Below are 17,231 nucleotides of genomic sequence, written 5' to 3' on the forward strand. Positions count from 1 at the left end.
TTTACCTTTACCCACTTTTAAATTTGCTTTTGAGAGTGAGAGTAGGTCAAATGTTCAAATCTAAATGTTCAAATCCTTGGAAGTTCCTGAACAGAATAGGGACACAGGAATCGTACTAAGTCAGACCAGTAATGTCTACACTGGCTGGCAGTGGCTCTCCAGGGTTTCAGACAGAGGTATCTCCTAGTCCAGGGGTCAGCAAACGTTTTTGGCCAGGGGCTGGTCCACTGTCCCTCAGACCTTGTGGGGGGGATGACCAGATTATTATTTTTTTGGTGGGGGAATTGAACGAATTCCTATGCCCCACAAATAACCCAGAGATGCATTTTAAATAAAAGGACACATTCTACTCATGTAAAAACACGCTGATTGCCGGCCTGTGGGCCGGATTTATAAAGCGATTGGGTTGGATCCAGCCCCCGGGCTTTAGCTTGCCTACCTATGTCCTAGTCTTTACCTGGAGATGCCAGGAATTGAACCTGGGAGGGGGTTTTTGCATGCAAAGAATGCTACATACAGCTGGTGTCAGCCATTGACTTTGTAGTCCATCTTTCTTCTTCTTCTTCTTCTAATAATAATAATAATAATAATAATAATAATAATAATAATTAAAAAAAAATTATTTATATCCCGCCCTCCCCAGCCGAAGCTGGGCTCAGAGCGGCTAACAACAGTAAAATGATAAAACATTCTAAAACCATTTCATTATAAAATTAATTCCAATCAGATTAATGGTGACCATTGGGCTAGAGTTCTGTGAGGATTGCCAAAGGAGGGAGTCAGGCTGTGCCTTGGCCAAAGGCCTGGTGGAACAGCTTTGTCTTGCAGGCCCTGCGGAAAGATGTCGAGTCCCGCAGGGCCCTAGTCTCTTGTGACAGAGCGTTCCACCAGATTGGAGCCACAGCCGAAAAAGCCCTGGCTCTAGTTGAGGCCAGCCTACCCTCTCTGTGGCCCGGGACCTCCAAGATGTTGGAACTAAAAAGTGGGCTACACAAATATCTACTAAATTCTTGGGTTCAAAAGGGCTCAAAAGATTGCTCCTCACAACATTTCCTGCTTCATGCATGGAATCCCCTGCAGGGCTATTTTCTTTTGACTTTGACCCGCCCAAGCCAAAGAGGAAGTGGTAAGATTCATCCAACATCCAGAAATTCTCCTGCTGTGCTGCTCGTAAGTACCAGGAAACGTTCTCTAAAGCCAAGATCCAAGGCCACCAGGTAGAACTTCAGACCAAACTGTTCCTGGAACTGTTCAGTCAAGCTTTCATGCCAAGTTGTTTGTGATTACACAATGAGCTTATCTACATTAAAAAAAAGACGACTCAAGCATCTTTATCCCCAGAATAAAAGGAGGCGAGGGTCAAGGCCCTTCTTTGGGAAGGATAGAGCAGAAGGCAGGGAGTCAGAGTCAAGGACAGGCCGAGCCAAGGGGAAAAGCTGAGAAGAGGAGGAAGCTCATAGCCAGCGCCACCCCCTGCCTGAAACTCTGGAGAGTGGCTGCCCACCAGTGTAGACAATAGTTAGCTAGGTGTACCAATGGTCTGGCTCAGGGAAAGGCAGTTTCCTTTTTTTATATAAAATATTTTTATTAAGTACAAATTAGAAAACATACATATTCACGGACTTCCGGGTTGGCGCCTCTGGCAATGGCGGATTTCCTCCGATCGGGAGGAACCCGCTCCGTGGAAAATAGGGTCTGAACCGCCATGGCGAGGCGGAGACCCATCAAAAACCACAGGCGGGAGAAGCCTGTGGACGTGGGACTCTGCTGGCACCTTTGCACCCCCTCCACTCGCGGGGAAACCCGGTTTTGGGGATCCGGAGCGACGTGGGGTGAGTGGCGCGGTGCTTTGAATCAACTGCTTCTTTCACGGAGTGAAGCCGCATTGCTGTTGCCGGAGAGCGCTGACTTTTTCCTGTGGACAATTGGATTTCAAACAACTGCCCGTGAGTAGAACGGAAAATTGGACTGTGAAATTTCTTAATTAGGCACCGAAAGCAGGAAGGTCTAAACAGGAAGTCCGCCTTCCGCTTTTGTAGATAGATTGAAGCAAAGACACGGCAAGCTAGAGTTTAGAAAGTCGTTTGTAAAGGACTAAATTTTCATCATTTAAAATTACAGAACCCCCCTTGGAAGCAGGAGAAGAGGGGGGAACCTTTTTTAGACTGTTTAAACCTGCAGAAGAGAGAGTAAAGAAAGGTAACTTTCCACCGTCTTGAACCTGGGAGCAGGGTGTCAAGACAGACGTTTTGGAGAAGCCTATTGACTATGGACAAACGTTTTTGACAGATAGTTAAAAGAACAGAAACATATTGATTCCATTGTTCCCTTTCACCTTTAAAAGGAACAAAATATTGACAAAATATCCGAAAAAGGAAAACTTTGTTGCTAAATCTGCCTTTTTTTTAAAAAAAAAAAGGAAAAAAAGATGGATACAAATAGAAATTGTTTCCCCTAGAGGGAGCTTGTGAAACTGTTTTTAAAGTCGAACTGGGGAGTTTTGCAGCTGTAAAAGATTAAGATCGTGGGACCAGACTTCGACCTTGAACAAGAATGTGCTCAGAGGCTCTGGTGCTCGCCTTTTGCAAGACAAGTGCTTTATTGGAACAGTTACATGAGAAAATGGATTTGATGACAGTTGCGATAGGAAATTTTGGACAGGCAGTGGGTACCTATGTAGAACCCACTCAGGAATCAACCCAGGAACGTGCTTTGACAGATGAGATGAGGGAAGAGGCTGTTGCTGGACCTCGGGTGGCAGAGATGGAGGGAGCTGTGGCCCAGCAGGAACATGAGTCATTGGATTTGATGAATGAACTTGGAAAAAGTCAGATTTGGAGAGACGGAGATCTGCTTGGTTTGGAGATGGGGGGCTGGATGGACCCCCCTATGCAGAGATGTTTTGATTTTTCAAGTCTGGCTTTAGGCCGGGGGGAGCTCGGAGTTGTGGGGGCCCCTAATTTTGGAGGGGCCTTGAAACATGCTTTTAAATACCACATGGATTTAAGTGTTGACTATGGGAAAGGGGCTGACTTGTCGAGAAGGGACAAAGATATTGTCAAGTTGGAGTCTCCCAGAGTGAAAGGAGCCGAAGACAAAGTAAAGTACAGGTATAAACACGAAGAAGACCTGCGGAAGGGACATGGAAAAGACTTAAGAGCCTTGGATATAAGGTCACCAGGTTGATGGACTAGATGGATGGGATAGAAAGGACTGACAAAACCCGAGACCAGGAGAAGAGATGATGGATGAAGATTGGAAGAAAGTTTTAAAAAATTTATTTAGAAAAGTATCACAAAATTAATGAGTATCAGAAAAATGTTGGAATGAAATTAATTGGCTTTAGCAGAAATGCTAAAAAGAATTATGTAAGAATATGTTATGGTTAAAAGAATTTGGTATAAATAAGATTTAAGTTTTAAGTTTTAAGGTTTTTTATGGTAAGATAAGGTTAAAATAGATTAAGATAATTTAATGACAGAATATTGTGAAAGATGGAAAGGATTTGCTGAGATAATTAACAACTAGAATACAAAAAAGGGAGGTGTGAGGAGGTCGAGGAAATAAGTTAATGAAAGTTAAGGATTTGGGAATATTGGATTTGTTTTTAAATATGTTGTATATTTTTGTTTTTTGATTGTTGTATTGTGTGTTTTGTTTTTTCTTTTTGATTTTGGTTTTTATTGATTTGTATCATTTAATTGTTATTTTTATCTATTCTTTTCTTTCTTTCCCTCTTTTTCTTATTTTTTCCTCCTTTTTTCTTTGTAACTTTAAAATTCTCAATAAATATCATTTAAAAAAAGAAAAAAAGAAAACATACATATTCACAACAAAAGAAAAAGAAAATACATCTAACCAAGGGAAAAAAATTAGAGAATATTTTGTCTCTTTTCATATTTACTGTTATTTATACCTCTATAAAATGCTATTCACAATAAAGCAGTGAAATGAAAGATAAGATATCAGAAAAAAAGAAAAAAGAACAAAGAAAGAATAAAGAAGTAAAAGAAAAAGATCATAGGTGAAAATTTTTAAAAGTAGATAAGTACTCACAATACATAGCCGTTTCCCATCTATATTTATATTCAATTGTATAATTTCATCTTGTCCTTATCTACCTTAAATAAAGTGGGTTTGTTTTTTAAAAAAGACTTCCACTGTTTACCTCACGCGTTTTTAATAATCCGTTCGTCAGAACCTCTGTTCTTCATATTTTCCCTTTGGATTTCCTTAATGTCTCACTTTGTATTTTTTATATTACGCACAAGATTATTCTAAACACAACCAGATTTTTGTAGTTGAGCCCTGGTTTTGTAAATAATCATTTAAGAACTTCCATTGCTTCATAACCATAGTTTTGGATTTTCTCCTTATTATATTAGTCAGTTTTGCTAGTTCCAGGTACTCACAAAGTTTCCCCAACCATTCTCTTTTTTGGGGGGATGCTGTCTTCTTTCCAATAGCTAGCAATCAAAATTCTTGCCACTGTTGTTGTGTATAGAAATAAGTTAGTTTTATCTTTTGGGATATCTTTATCTAGAATTCCTAATAGATATGGAAAGGCAGTTTCCTTTGCCCCTTTTGTCCGTCCTGCTCTAATGTCCACCATCAAGTTCCATCTCACAACAGGCAGGAAGACTTCGGCAACTCTTTGGCTACAAAATTCAGCCAGCCAATTATGAGTTGTGCAGATAGAAGTGCTTTGCAGCTAATATGGAAATGAATGCTGAATGAGCGCTGTATTTTTCACCATAGGTCCAAAAGTGGCTTTTACATCTTGTGGTAGCTGAAATGTAATGCGGAACTAATGGGGAAATGTGAAAACGGAATAAACTGCCATGGGAATGCCGCCATAGAATGCCTGACTTCAGCAGGGTGGGAGAGAAGACGGTGGGCACCTGGGAAGGGGCTTGTGGGCACAGGAGAGCCCATGGGCACCACATTGGCAACCCACATCGTGGAAAATTATTGAGCTATGTGGACCAGTAGCCTGACTCAGTACAGTGGTACCTCGGGTTAAGTACTTAATTTGTTCTGGAGGTCCGTTCTTAACCTGAAACTGTTCTTAACCTGAAGCTTTAGCTAACGGGGCCTCCTGCTGCCACTGCGCCGCCGGAGCAAGATTTCTGTTCTCATCCTGAAGCAAAGTTCTTAACCTGAAGCACTATTTCTGGGTTAGTGGAGTGTGTAAAACCTGAAGCGTATGTAACCTGAAGCGTATGTAACCTGAGGTACCACTATATATTTTTTCTTTTTTTAAACGGTCAGTTCTGTATGCTGTGTGAAAACACCAGTCAGTGTTTCAGCTGAAACCCCTCAGGGCAAAAAAATATCGGTGCAGTGTGTTCTTTTTAAAGAGGACTTTTCTCCTCTCGACAATAACCGTGGCGTTTTGTTCTTGAGTCGCTAGCGAGAAATTCCCGCTGCAAAGCAGCACAGATGTTGCTGGTTATTTGATGCACAGGCTGCCGCTGCTGCTGCTCCCCCTTCCCTTTGCGTTTTGCTTCAGCCTGAGTGTCAGGTTGCTGGCAGGAGAAATTCTGAAGAAAGCCTAATTGGGCATCAGCCTTCCGGCACGCACGGCGCCTTTACAACTTATTGTTTTTAAAGTCATTTTGCCTGTCGCTTTCTCTTTGAGGCATGCAACGGCGGCTCATGTCACAGCTGTTTTTCCCCTTCTTAGTGGGATGGTATTGGGGGCAGGGGAGTGGGGGGGGGAACAACTTGTTTCAGGTATGCAGAATACGCCGTGGGTGCTGTCACCCACATCTTACCCTCGTTGTTTGATTCCTGTTCTTTCAAGCAGACACCTAACAGCTGGGACTTCGCGCCTGTCATCTTGACGAAGGTCATTCTGTTTCGGTCAGGGGCTGGTTAACTGACAAATTTGCCTTCAAGTGCTTTTTAAAATGATTTCTCTCTCCCCCCCCCCCACTCTTCATTCTTCTTTCCCCCGATATCACTTCACTTTGAATAGTACCTGATCATCGCCTTGCTTTGACAACACAGCTTAGTGCAGTTTTCACAGTGGGCCACACATACCCCTCAAAGGCTTTTCGGCGAATATTTTACAGTAAGACAGACGTTACAGGGTGAAAAAAAGAAAGGGTGTGGGTTTTTTGGGCACGCAAGTAGATGTTTTCAACACCACGCTGTTCTCCCGCTACCTTTGGTGGTTTTTTTTTTAAAAAAACCAAAATTGATTTTAACCATTGTGTAAATCAAGCTGCTTTGGCCGTGTGTCAAGTTGTTCTTTTTCTGCCTGTGTGTGGCTCATTCAACTTTCCCTACACCGCTGTGAATATTTTATGAACAAACTAGAAGTGTTAGGATGACAGACTCTTCATTTTCTCCCACAGACGCCAATAAGGGAGCCAGTAAAAGCATTAACATCCCCCCCTCACCTCCAGCAAAGAGAGTTCCAAGAATGCTTCTTTCCTTTCCAAACTGACTCTGAATTACCATTTGCTAAGGAAGTGAGAGCTGGACCATAAAGAAGGCTGATCGCCGAAGAATTGATGCCTTTGAATTATGGTGCTGGAGGAGACTCTTGAGAGTCTCATGGACTGCAAGAAAATCAAACCTCTCCATTCTGAAGGAAATCAGCCCTGAGTGCTCACTGGAAGGACAGATCGTGAAGCTGAGGCTCCAATACTTTGGCCACCTCATGAGAAGAGAAGACTCCCTGGAAAAGACCCTGATGTTGGGAAAGATGGAGGGCACAAGGAGAAGGGGATGACAGAGTACAAGGTATTTGGATAGTGTTTTCAAAGCTACCAGCATGAGTTTGACCAAACTGCAGGAGGCAGTGGAAGACAGGAGTTCCTGGCGTGCTCTGGTCCATGGGATCACGAAGAGTTGGACATGACTAAACGACTAAACAACAACAACAAAGACCATGAGCAGGATAGCGCTGAGTGCTCTCTTGGAAGTTGCCCCAGGGGCACATATGTACCTGTGTATTTTTCTTATATTTTGTTTAAGCTGTCTGTTGTTGCTTCATTTTCTTAGAGATATCTTTCATATATTAAGCGATATAGAAATTAAATAATCAATCAATCAATCAATCAATCAATCAATCGTCTGGTTGGGTGTTGTGCAAAGAGAGTGATAGATCCTGCTGGGCTCATTTGATGCGATCTTTCTACTCTGGAAATGAATGGTTGTCCTTTCTAAGGTAGCTAACCACAGTGACAATGCTCCCTCTAGAGGGCAGGAGGGCACATGACACCACAAGGACCACAACTTCCACTACCAGAGCCAGGAACTGACTTTAAGGTCACATTCGCACCATACTTTTAAAAGCAGTATCATGCCACTTTAAGCAGTCATAGCTCCCAACCTCAAATCCTGGGAGATGTAGTTTATTAAGGGTGATGAGAGTTGTTAGGAAACTGCCATCCCCCCGCCTCAATTTCCTTCACAGAAGTACAATTCTCCAGAATGGTTCAGTCCCCTCTTCCCAGGGAACTCTGGGAAATTTTGCCTGGTTGGAAAGTTTCCTTGAACTGTGGTTATCTTTCCTGTTTAACTGGATTGAGAGATTGGGGGGGGGCGTAAAAAAAAAAACTCTTTTAAGACTTGTGCACAGATGGTGCAAAGGGAAGAGTCACATTCATTGCTCTACTTCCCTATGCCTCTGACCTTTCCCAGCACTGGAATAGAGTCCCTGGAAAGTTTGGAATGCAGCCCTTGTTCCAACCCCCCCCAAACCCCAGCACCAGTTTTATGATGCTTCCCCACAGATTAGCAGTGCAGATGAAGAGTGGGCTATGATCATTTATTCATAATAAACACACAATTAAGTCAACTTGCTGAGGTGCACCCACAACCGTGAGGTCTGAAGACACTGGTTCCTCAGTTGTTGCCATTGGCGTTGGACTGCCTGTGATGCCACAAAATGACATAGGATAAGGCAGTTATTGGTGGATGGAAAGAGGTTCAGGGGAAAGGCCCAGCTGGTTAAGGGTGCTGGGAGCTGTTAGGAGATCCCACTCATGCCCCCACAAAGCTACAATTCCTGGAGGAGTTCCCTGGGAAGAGGGACTGACGATTAAACCATTCTGGGAATTATACCTTTGTGAGAGGAATAGGGGTCTCTTTGCAACTTTGCAGCAAACTACAGTTTCCAGGATTCTTTGGGCGAAAGCCACGAAAGCTTAAGGTGTTATCACGGCACTTTAAATACGTGGTGCGGATGTGGCCCCAGGCATGTAGCCTGCATAGAAAAACTGCCATGAGAAAGAAGTCTGGCAAGATCTGGTACACACCTCACCTCTGCACTTCAGCCTCAAGTCTGTAGGCCTCAGGTTTGCCTACAGACAGCTGCTATATTGGATCACCCCCTTTTGCTAAAGAACTTCCAATAGTTTATTATTACTACATCCATATCCCAAGGAGCGGAGAGTGGCATACGCACTTCTCTTCCTCTCCATTTAATCCCCACAACAACTCTGTGGGATAGAGGTTAGGCTGAGAGGCAACGAGGTCATACTCAGTGAGGTTTATGGCTGAGTGGGGATTTTTTTAAAAAATAATTTTTTATTAAGCTTACATTTTGATATTCAACACCTTTATCATATAAAAGAAATGCAATAAAACAAAACTCCCCCCACCCCATGACTTCCCCCAACTTCTGGTTCATTAACTATTTGCTGCTTCTGCTTAATTTTTGTCTTATTTTCCATCTTTTAACTAAGGGCTCTTATATTCTTATCATTTTTATCCCAAATTTTCTTCTAATTGCCTCTTACATTTAGTTAATTTCCATATTATTGTTTCTTGACTTTTGTCCATGTTTTCTTAATTGCGTTTACTCAAAACCTGCTAGCGAATCCATTTCATTACAATATTTCTGTAAATACAACATAAACAATTCCCAGTCTTTTTTTAAAGTCTCTGTTGTCTTTATCTCTAAGTCTTCCTGTAAGTTTTGCCATGTCTGCGTATTCCATAAGTTTAACTTGCCATTCTTTTGTTAGCCCAAACATGGAAAGACGACAAGATACTAACAGAGTCCTAGCAGCTGTAGCGTACATGAAAAGCTTCCTCTGTTGTTTTGGCAATTCCTGTCCTATAATACCTAATAAGAAAGCTTCTGGTTTATGGCTGAATGGGGATTTGAACCCTGGTCTCCCAGGTCCTAATCAAGGACTCTAACCACTACACCACAGGGACTAAGTTTAATGACCCCTGCTGTATACTATCCTCGATACAATGCAGGGAAGTTTCATTTACCACTGAGGTGGGAGGAGTAATCTGTTTTAAATTGATATATACATGGGATTTAACTGATCTGACTGGATCAAGCTTTGCATGGAACAGCTTCTCGTACTGACCATTGGTTTAGGGCCAAGCTATTCAAGCAGATCTTTAAAGAAAGCCTAAGCATATGCAAACGAGTCTTCTATCTAAATATAATATACAAGCACCACATAGTGCAACAGATTGCAGTCCACCAAAGTCCTATTAAGAGCAGACCCACAGAAATTAATGCAGTCACTTGCATTAACTTCAACGCGTCTACTCTTGAGTAGGACTAGCACGGGCTACAACCCTTATTTATATGGTCGCATTAATACAGAAAGTATTTCTATACAGTTAAAAATAATTCATGGTTGTGCTGGTTACTTTAGGAAGTCTGCAGTTTAAATATGTATAATACAAGCGTAAGAATATATTATGCACATTTTTTTTAACATAACCGGCAAAAAACAAAACAAAACCCCACCAACTTGCTGATTGTCAAGATCAAGGAGCAAGATGGGAATGAAGACAGAATCTGCATGCATAAGCTTGACAGAGACTTCGGAAAATCGAATCCCCATTTGCCATAGGAATGGTAATTTGTCCCCACGATGCCCACCTCTGACCTGAAGAGGGAGAACTCCTAGCACCTCGTTTCCAAAACTAGGGGCAAGTGCCCAAACCAGCCAGCTTTAAAAATTAATACACCGAACTCAGGACTTTGTGTGCTTTTATTAAAGCCAGTGAAAGGGAAAAGTAAGGGAGTGGGGAGAGATGTACACAAAGACAAGTTTGCATTTGACACAACAGTGGGAGTAAAAAAATAATAATAAAGCAGCCCACACTTGCCTCTTTTCCACTAGAATGGCACAACAGGAGATACAACCCCCCACAACTACACTGGCAAGTAAGAACAGATTTCCCTGCATTGAACGGTGTGAACACACACACACACACACACACACACACACACACAATCAGAGTGACTTCAACCATCTATTAGAAAGTAGAGGCATGTGCTTTGGGGTCAAGGCAGGGCATCAGGAAGCCTAGCAGAAAGAAGGACTTTTGTCTGGGCTGAAAGGGCAGCACCACCAACCTAAATGCACAAGGAAGGGGAGCGTACTGACTTTACAAAAAGGGAGATTGCATCCGAGCAAGGGGAGGCTGTTTCCTTGCATGGCATCATTGCATAGTAATATGTCCACCCGGGGGGGGGGGGGGGAGTAGTTGTTTTTGAATCTCCGCTGGTCTCTTCCTAGTCATGTTTTCACTTGCGGGGAATCTGAGAGATTGTAAAAGGATGGGGACAAGAAGAGAAGCTAATATACAAAAACCCCTCAGGATTCTGATCTCAAGAAATGGCACCTGCATTTAAATAAAAGGTATAAATATAAGCAAGTGAAGGTTGAGGACTCCCCCATACAGAAATAAAGCATTTGCCTTTGGAGGAAGGTTGTGGACTGCAGAGTCTTCTGTGGGGACTAAGTCAGAGATACCTCCTTGGGTGGTTCTACATTGGATTTGTAGCAATCTAAAAACTCGGGGAGGTGTGGGGATGTCCCGTCCCCCCCCCCTTTTCATCCTGATGAGGCTCAAAAGCATTGTTTAAAAACAGAAGAAAATGAGGATGCTCCCAGCTTAGGAAGGACCATTTCAAAGCTACATCTTAGCTCATTAAATAAATGAGAGGGTTGCATCCAATGATGTCCTACTCAGTGGGCCCACCGATATGAAGGAGCAAGGCTCAGATTAATTTCAATGGGTCTACTCTGAGTAGGATACAACCCAAAGAGATTAAAGTGCCCCCACCGTGAGACATTTCTGCACTTATCCTTACCGCATCCTGTATCCTCCTTGGACAGGCAGGAAGGACCCTTTAGTCTGTGAGGGTCAAAAAAATGCATCTGCGTTGTGAAATCTACGCCAGAGGTGGGGAGCAGGTTTTCTGGCTCTTAGGGAGACAAGAAACATGGAGGCACAGTTGACACTGCGCCGCCACCACTGAACGGTACTGTAAAAGGTACCAGGCATCATCTAAAACAGGGGAAGCCATTGTGGTGCCCTCCGGATGTTGCTTAACTACAACCGCCATCAGTCCCAGCAGGACGGCCAAGAGCCAGAAATGATGGGGGTTGTAGTGCCATCAAAGCTGGAGAGCACCAGCTTCACTACTGCTGATATAAAGGATACAGAAAGCCAGGGTGGGGAACCTGTGGCCTTTCAGATGTTGCTGGATGTTCCCAGCCCTTGCCAGCCGTAGGGCACACAACCAACCATCAGAGATGATGGGAACTGTAGTCTAGTGGTCTGGAGGGCTGCAGGTTCCCCGCGATGGATGCAGAGCTTGAGGAGTAGGAAAACAAGAGTGCAAAAATACAAAACGAATGGATCAACTATTGCAGTATTTGCAAATTCCCACCTCTCCTGTTCCAAACATTTGGAGATGAGCGGCCACTGAGTGTGCTTCTTGCTCACAATGGTTTGTTTGGCCTCTCTTGCCTCCGTGCGCTGTGAAGCACACACATAAAAAAACCATCAGAGCCTCCTAGAGGTGGGTGTGCTCAGCAGATAAACCTGGAAGGAAATTCTACTGCCCACCATCATGAAATACAGAGGAAGCGGGAGAAGAAAATAAAATCTTTCAGCAGCTCGGCGATGACAACATTGCAATAAGCTTAAGGCCTCGTTCAAAACCCACTTGTTTAAAAAGAGAGAAAGCGACTTGCATGGTGCGCTGGAAGAGCAGTTCCTGGCTAGCAGCCCAGCTCGCATCTCAGAACCTGAAGGCATGCTGCAAAATTTTGCATTAAGAGATGCCAAACGCTTCCCACCGGCATTAAAAAAACATGGCACTTTTGTGTTTCACACTGAGCAGCAGGCACCGCAAGCCAGTTCACCTCCTCAAAAAGAAATGGCCCAGCAGTGCAGGAGCTAGGCTGCCAACCAGACCTCCGAATCCTGACAAGTCAGAGAGACGATGGTGGAGCTGGAGCGGCCGTGCAGTGAGCACGCAGCGTCTCCAAAGGGGAGCGGAGAGTCTTTCACTACGATCCAGGAAAGAAAACAGAATTGGCAGCCTGCCTGAGAGCAGTTAACTGAACTGGCTCCCCTCTCCGGAACTCCTCTGATCGCGAGTCTTCGTTCCATGCTTCATTGGCACAAGCCCGTTGGATGCAAAGCTGCTGGCATCTTTTCCCTCTTCCCAGCCGGCCACTTTCTCAGCTGTTTTCCTGGCACTTTTGCTAGCAACTGGGTGCATGGGCACCGCGCCGCCCACGCCAGTATTTACAATTCCTCAGGGCTCCAAAGACTGGCTGCTACACATTGCTGACTCTGGTCTCTGCAGAAATAGTTGTGCTGGTACCGGATGTCATCAGTGACCTCTCTCTTCTGACGTAGCGGGGTTTGCGGACTGCAGAAAAGGAAAGTGAAAGGGAGATGCTATTACCTTAACTGCTTAAGATAGGAAATTGGGGGAGGGATTAGTTTCAGATGTTGCTTTTGCTTCCTTGCACCCCAATTTTTTGTTGATTTTCGAGAAGGGGAGAACTATGTCACTTTGCTTGTGGCTGGAAGCTATTTAAGATCCCTGGTCAGCATTTTATTGTTGTTAGCAATAAATTTTTATTATTATTATTATTTGTTATCGGGTTTTCCTAGAGCAGAGGTGGGAGAACCCGTGGCCCACCAAAGGGTGAAAGACTACAACTCCCATCATCCATATCTGGCTGTGCTTGCTAGGAACATAGGAAGTGTACGGTGTCCAGACAAATTTGTCCATCTGGCTCAGTAGAGTCTACACTGACTGTTGCTCTCGATAAAAAAATTTAACACATCTGAAAAACAAATTCCAATACAGAGGCAGACTGGGAAAGATCTCTCCAAAAAGCATCTGTTGGATGAAGTAGCCCTTCAAGCAGGCACTGAAAAGACAATTGGCTTCCATTGCCAAATATCTGACTCACCTACACCTTTTTTTGATTTTGTGATTACTGCATCACAAGAAATCGTGGCCCCAAAATATAAAAGGTAGGGGGCAGAGAAAGGATTTCTGGATTAAGAGCCACCCCCCAAAAAAACTGAAAACCAGGGTGGTATAGCAGTTAAGAGTGTCAGACTAGGGGTCAAATCCCCAGTTCAAAACTGCCACAAAAGAGTCACTGTCTCTCAGCCTAATCTGTGAGGATAAACTGGAAGAGAGGGAGAACCATGTATGCCAGACAGTGAGCAGCTTAGGAGAAAAGGTGGGATATAAATGGAAAAATAAAACACACACACTTTTTTGTTTTAGAAAAATCATTATGTGCAAGGGCTTCCTGTACGAACAAGCTTTAAAGAAGAAATATATTCCAATTAGACTACATGCACTTCTAGGGAATAGGAATGGTTTCGAGCATCAAATGCTTTTTATAATTATTTTGTAGAAGAAAAGAAATCATGGGTGGGCGGGGTGGGAAGAACTCAAACCACCCCCTATATTTTTTGTGTTCCATCTGTCATCTATTCTGAGCTGTACGACACGTTTCAATCCACCGAGACTAAGAATGAGCCACTTGGGAACCCGGGAGACAGTCTGAGCTGCGAGCAGCCCGGACCAGCTCAGTAATTCTCTCTCAAGCGCCCATAAAACCCCTCGCTGCCTGAAATCCATCTACTTTTAAAGCACACCCCCCTTAAGTACCAAATATGCTATTAAAGCGGGGGGAAAGAACCTTTTCACGAGGCAATATAAGCTTTGCATTTATGACCGGTGAGGGGCCTGATTAGCAGTGTTAATGCCGCAAGGTGCCATCGAGAAAGGTTTTGGTTTTTAGGTGATTATTGTAAGGAACTCTCCACAAATCAAGATGCAAACAAAAATGGCACTCTAAAAGGGGGAGGCCGTATATCTGTTTAAAAATAAAGTTTCCAGGCAAGGGCTCTCAGTTTTCCTTTTCCTTGCCACCACTTGACAAAAGGGACTTTTAGCAGAAACCAAAGGGATGGGGGGTGGGGGGTGGAATCCTTACCTGAGGACGGTGGAGATAACATTGATGCCTGAAAAGATAAGAATGAAGATTAGGGTATCTCAGAAGTTTCGGGGTAGTGAACTTTCTTCTAAGTTTCATATGACTTCCTCCAAACTTTCCAGTGTATCTGAGAGCCAATTCTACACACATATATGTGCACACCGTTAAGGTGGTACAGTCCTCCCCAAAGCTGCATTAACTTCCCCCAATTCCAGTGAAACTGCATTCTTGGAACTGCCCCACACCAAGCACAAATTTGAAAGGTTTTGAAACCCAAAACATAGTTCTGCTACAATTCAGTCAACAGACTGAAGCAGTCGCCCACCACCGCAAAACAGATGAACTAGGAATGGTTTCAACAGAAGCGATCAACAGAGCTTTAATGAAGCCTGAAGTCCAGAAACCCAGACTTATTGCTACTCCTGTTAAGCAAGATTAATTATAAAGGCTGGAGTTTTACTTACTGATTCAGCAGACTGTACAACAGACCCTAAAGAGGAAGGGTTAGAAAAGAGAGAGTAGTAGTATTAGTGATCTAATTGGTCCAATGTCAGTTGCAGGAATTGTACACACAAAGCTGCCCTATGCTGGGTGCTTATTTCAAAATGACCTGGAAGTACTTCTGGTCAGCTCAAATCCCCAAAGACTGGAACAAGGAAGTGTTGCTTCTGTGTATTTAACTCATGGAACTCACTGCTACAAAACTTGCTCTCTCTGGTTCCAGATGGCAGAGCTAGAAGTGATGGGTGGGAGTTTGCAAGGAAGTAGACTTCGGCTAAATGTCTCAACACTAAGAACTGCTTGGCAGTGGAACAGTCTAACTTGAAAGCTGAGCCTCCTTTGCTATACTGAAGTGTACTGAAATGCAACTTCCATCGGTCTCGGGCAGGATGGGCAATGGCCAGGGATGATGGAAGCTGCACTTCAACTACATCTGGAGGATACTAGGTTGGGGAAAGACTTATCCTAGGGCATGGATTGAGGACACATGGCACTGCATCTTGCTGAGAGCTAACCAGGCCTGGGTCTGGTTAATGCCTAGGTGGGAGACCCACATAATGCCTCCTGGGTGACCCACATAAGCCATCCTGAGTTCCATGATGGAAGAAAGATGGGATGTGCCAACAGGCTGATCTGGATCTAACCCCCCCCCCCAAAAAAAAAAATTGGCTAAAGATGGAAGCAACAGAAGCAGCATACCTTTGCTCCTTCTGTAGAAGAGATTTGGAAGTTTGTTGGCACGTTTGAGGTAGAAGAACGAAGCAACGCACAGTATGAGGAAGAGGCTGATGACGAACGTCCCAAAGATAAGAGAAGCAGCTACTTCTGGGCCCCCTGTGAGGAAGAGACAGGAGAGAGGCTGAACAGGCCTCCTAGCATCGTCACAGGCAAAACTGGGTCCCCGCAACTGTCACTATTTATTCAGAAAAAAATGTATATGCCACTCCATCAAACAAAAGCAAACACACATAAATAAGCATTTCCCATAAAACGGTGCAATGTGTTAATTAAAAACAAGCAATTAAAGCAAACTTTAAAAAGGTATAATAAGATTATAAAACCAGGTAAAATCCACAAATATACACAATGAAATTATGTGTCAGACACAATCTACAGGGTTGGTGGTGTTTTTTGAGGGGGAGGCAGCAACTGGTTTCCAACAGCAGGACACATACATTTGTTAGAAGAGGAGCAATTTCATCTTTAATAGTTAAAATAAAAGAAAGAACTGTCAGAGATGATGGATGCAGTTTGGACTCCGGAGGTTTGTTCATTTCCAAATTTGTCTATTTAAGGGTGCTATATCCCATTTCCTTTTCCAGAAGCAAACTGGGAGAAAATCTCCCTGAGGTGGGATGGGAGGGGGCTATGAATGCCTTAAAGCAACAGAAGTATTAACAGAAGGGAGATTTCACAAACAGAGCAATTGAGGCCGCTGATCTGGCTCAGATGGTGCGAAGGTGTGGGGCAAAATGGAAGTAGCCTTGCGGGTGGTTCAAGGCCATAGCCACCTGAACAAACACTGGGGTGTCAGCAGCCCTTTCTGATACAGCCCCCTTCAGTATACGCAGCCCACTTCCCAGAATTACTCACCTACACCCAGAGTAACTGGGGTTACGGTAGTTAGATTCATCTGGGAATTCATTCCTCTGCCACCGTCTACAAGGGAACCAGTGGGGGAGAGGAGCAAAAAGTGTTACCTAATTCACATTAGGTACAAGTCAGAAGTGGTCTACCTATTACACACCCACCCACCCCGCCCTTTAGTATGCTTTAGGTTTTGTGCTTACGTATAATGCAACAGGCCGAGACTCCACTCCTTGAAAGAGACAAAGGAAGCTGCCTTAAACTATTGGTCCATCCAACTCAGTATTGTCTACACTGACTGACAGCCACTCTCCAAGATATCCAACCATATCTGGATAATTCAGGGACTGAACCTGGGACCTCCAACATGCAAAGCAGGTGATGCTCTGCTAAGGAGCCACTGGACTGCTATTTACTAAACATTTCTCCCCCCCCCCCCCGCCCCATGACTAGTGTTGATTTGGTATTCACAGCACATACCGGTCTTACTTTTGCAATTCTCTCTCTATGTCACTTTGGAACATTGGGGAGCACGTCCCATTGTCCCCAGTGTAAAGCAGCCAGTAATTTCCCCCTGCGGCTAACGTGAAGTAGGAAAAAGAGGGTCGAAGCTAAGCCTTGTCTGTTTTAAGGCCGTCTAGGGATAAGATAGGATATAAACTTGAGAGGCTTCCCAGTTCATGGTCATTTCACTAATTTCAATGGGCCTACACAGAGTAGGAGCCTCTGGATACACCCTCAAGCATCTGTTACACCTGCTCTTTGTAATGCACCATGTGCATGGATGGCACTATAGGAAATATGCAGCGTGGCTAATAAAACAATGATTACAACTTTGAACAACTGTATCTTAGGAAAGTAAGCCTAAAAGTGCTCTGTAGT

At 43.8% G+C, this 17,231-nt stretch overlaps 1 protein-coding gene across 1 annotated transcript in view; it reads right to left on the reverse strand.

The window, feature by feature from the left end:
- Positions 1–9,962: 9,962 nt before the first annotated feature.
- Positions 9,963–17,231, reverse strand: part of LOC310711412 (uncharacterized protein C1orf159) — a 32,167-nt gene continuing 24,898 nt past the window's right edge. The window contains exons 5-9 of the mRNA XM_083513325.1: positions 16,356–16,421; positions 15,462–15,596; positions 14,726–14,751; positions 14,262–14,289; positions 9,963–12,664 (exon numbers count right to left, since the gene is read on the reverse strand). Of these exons, the coding sequence (XP_083369451.1) occupies positions 12,570–12,664; positions 14,262–14,289; positions 14,726–14,751; positions 15,462–15,596; positions 16,356–16,421 (350 nt within the window). The 3' untranslated portion in view covers positions 9,963–12,569. The remainder of the gene's footprint in view (positions 12,665–14,261; positions 14,290–14,725; positions 14,752–15,461; positions 15,597–16,355; positions 16,422–17,231) is intronic.

This window comes from Podarcis liolepis (assembly GCF_965112155.1).
Source record: "Podarcis liolepis genome assembly, chromosome: 7".
NCBI classification, from domain to species: domain Eukaryota; kingdom Metazoa; phylum Chordata; class Lepidosauria; order Squamata; family Lacertidae; genus Podarcis; species Podarcis liolepis.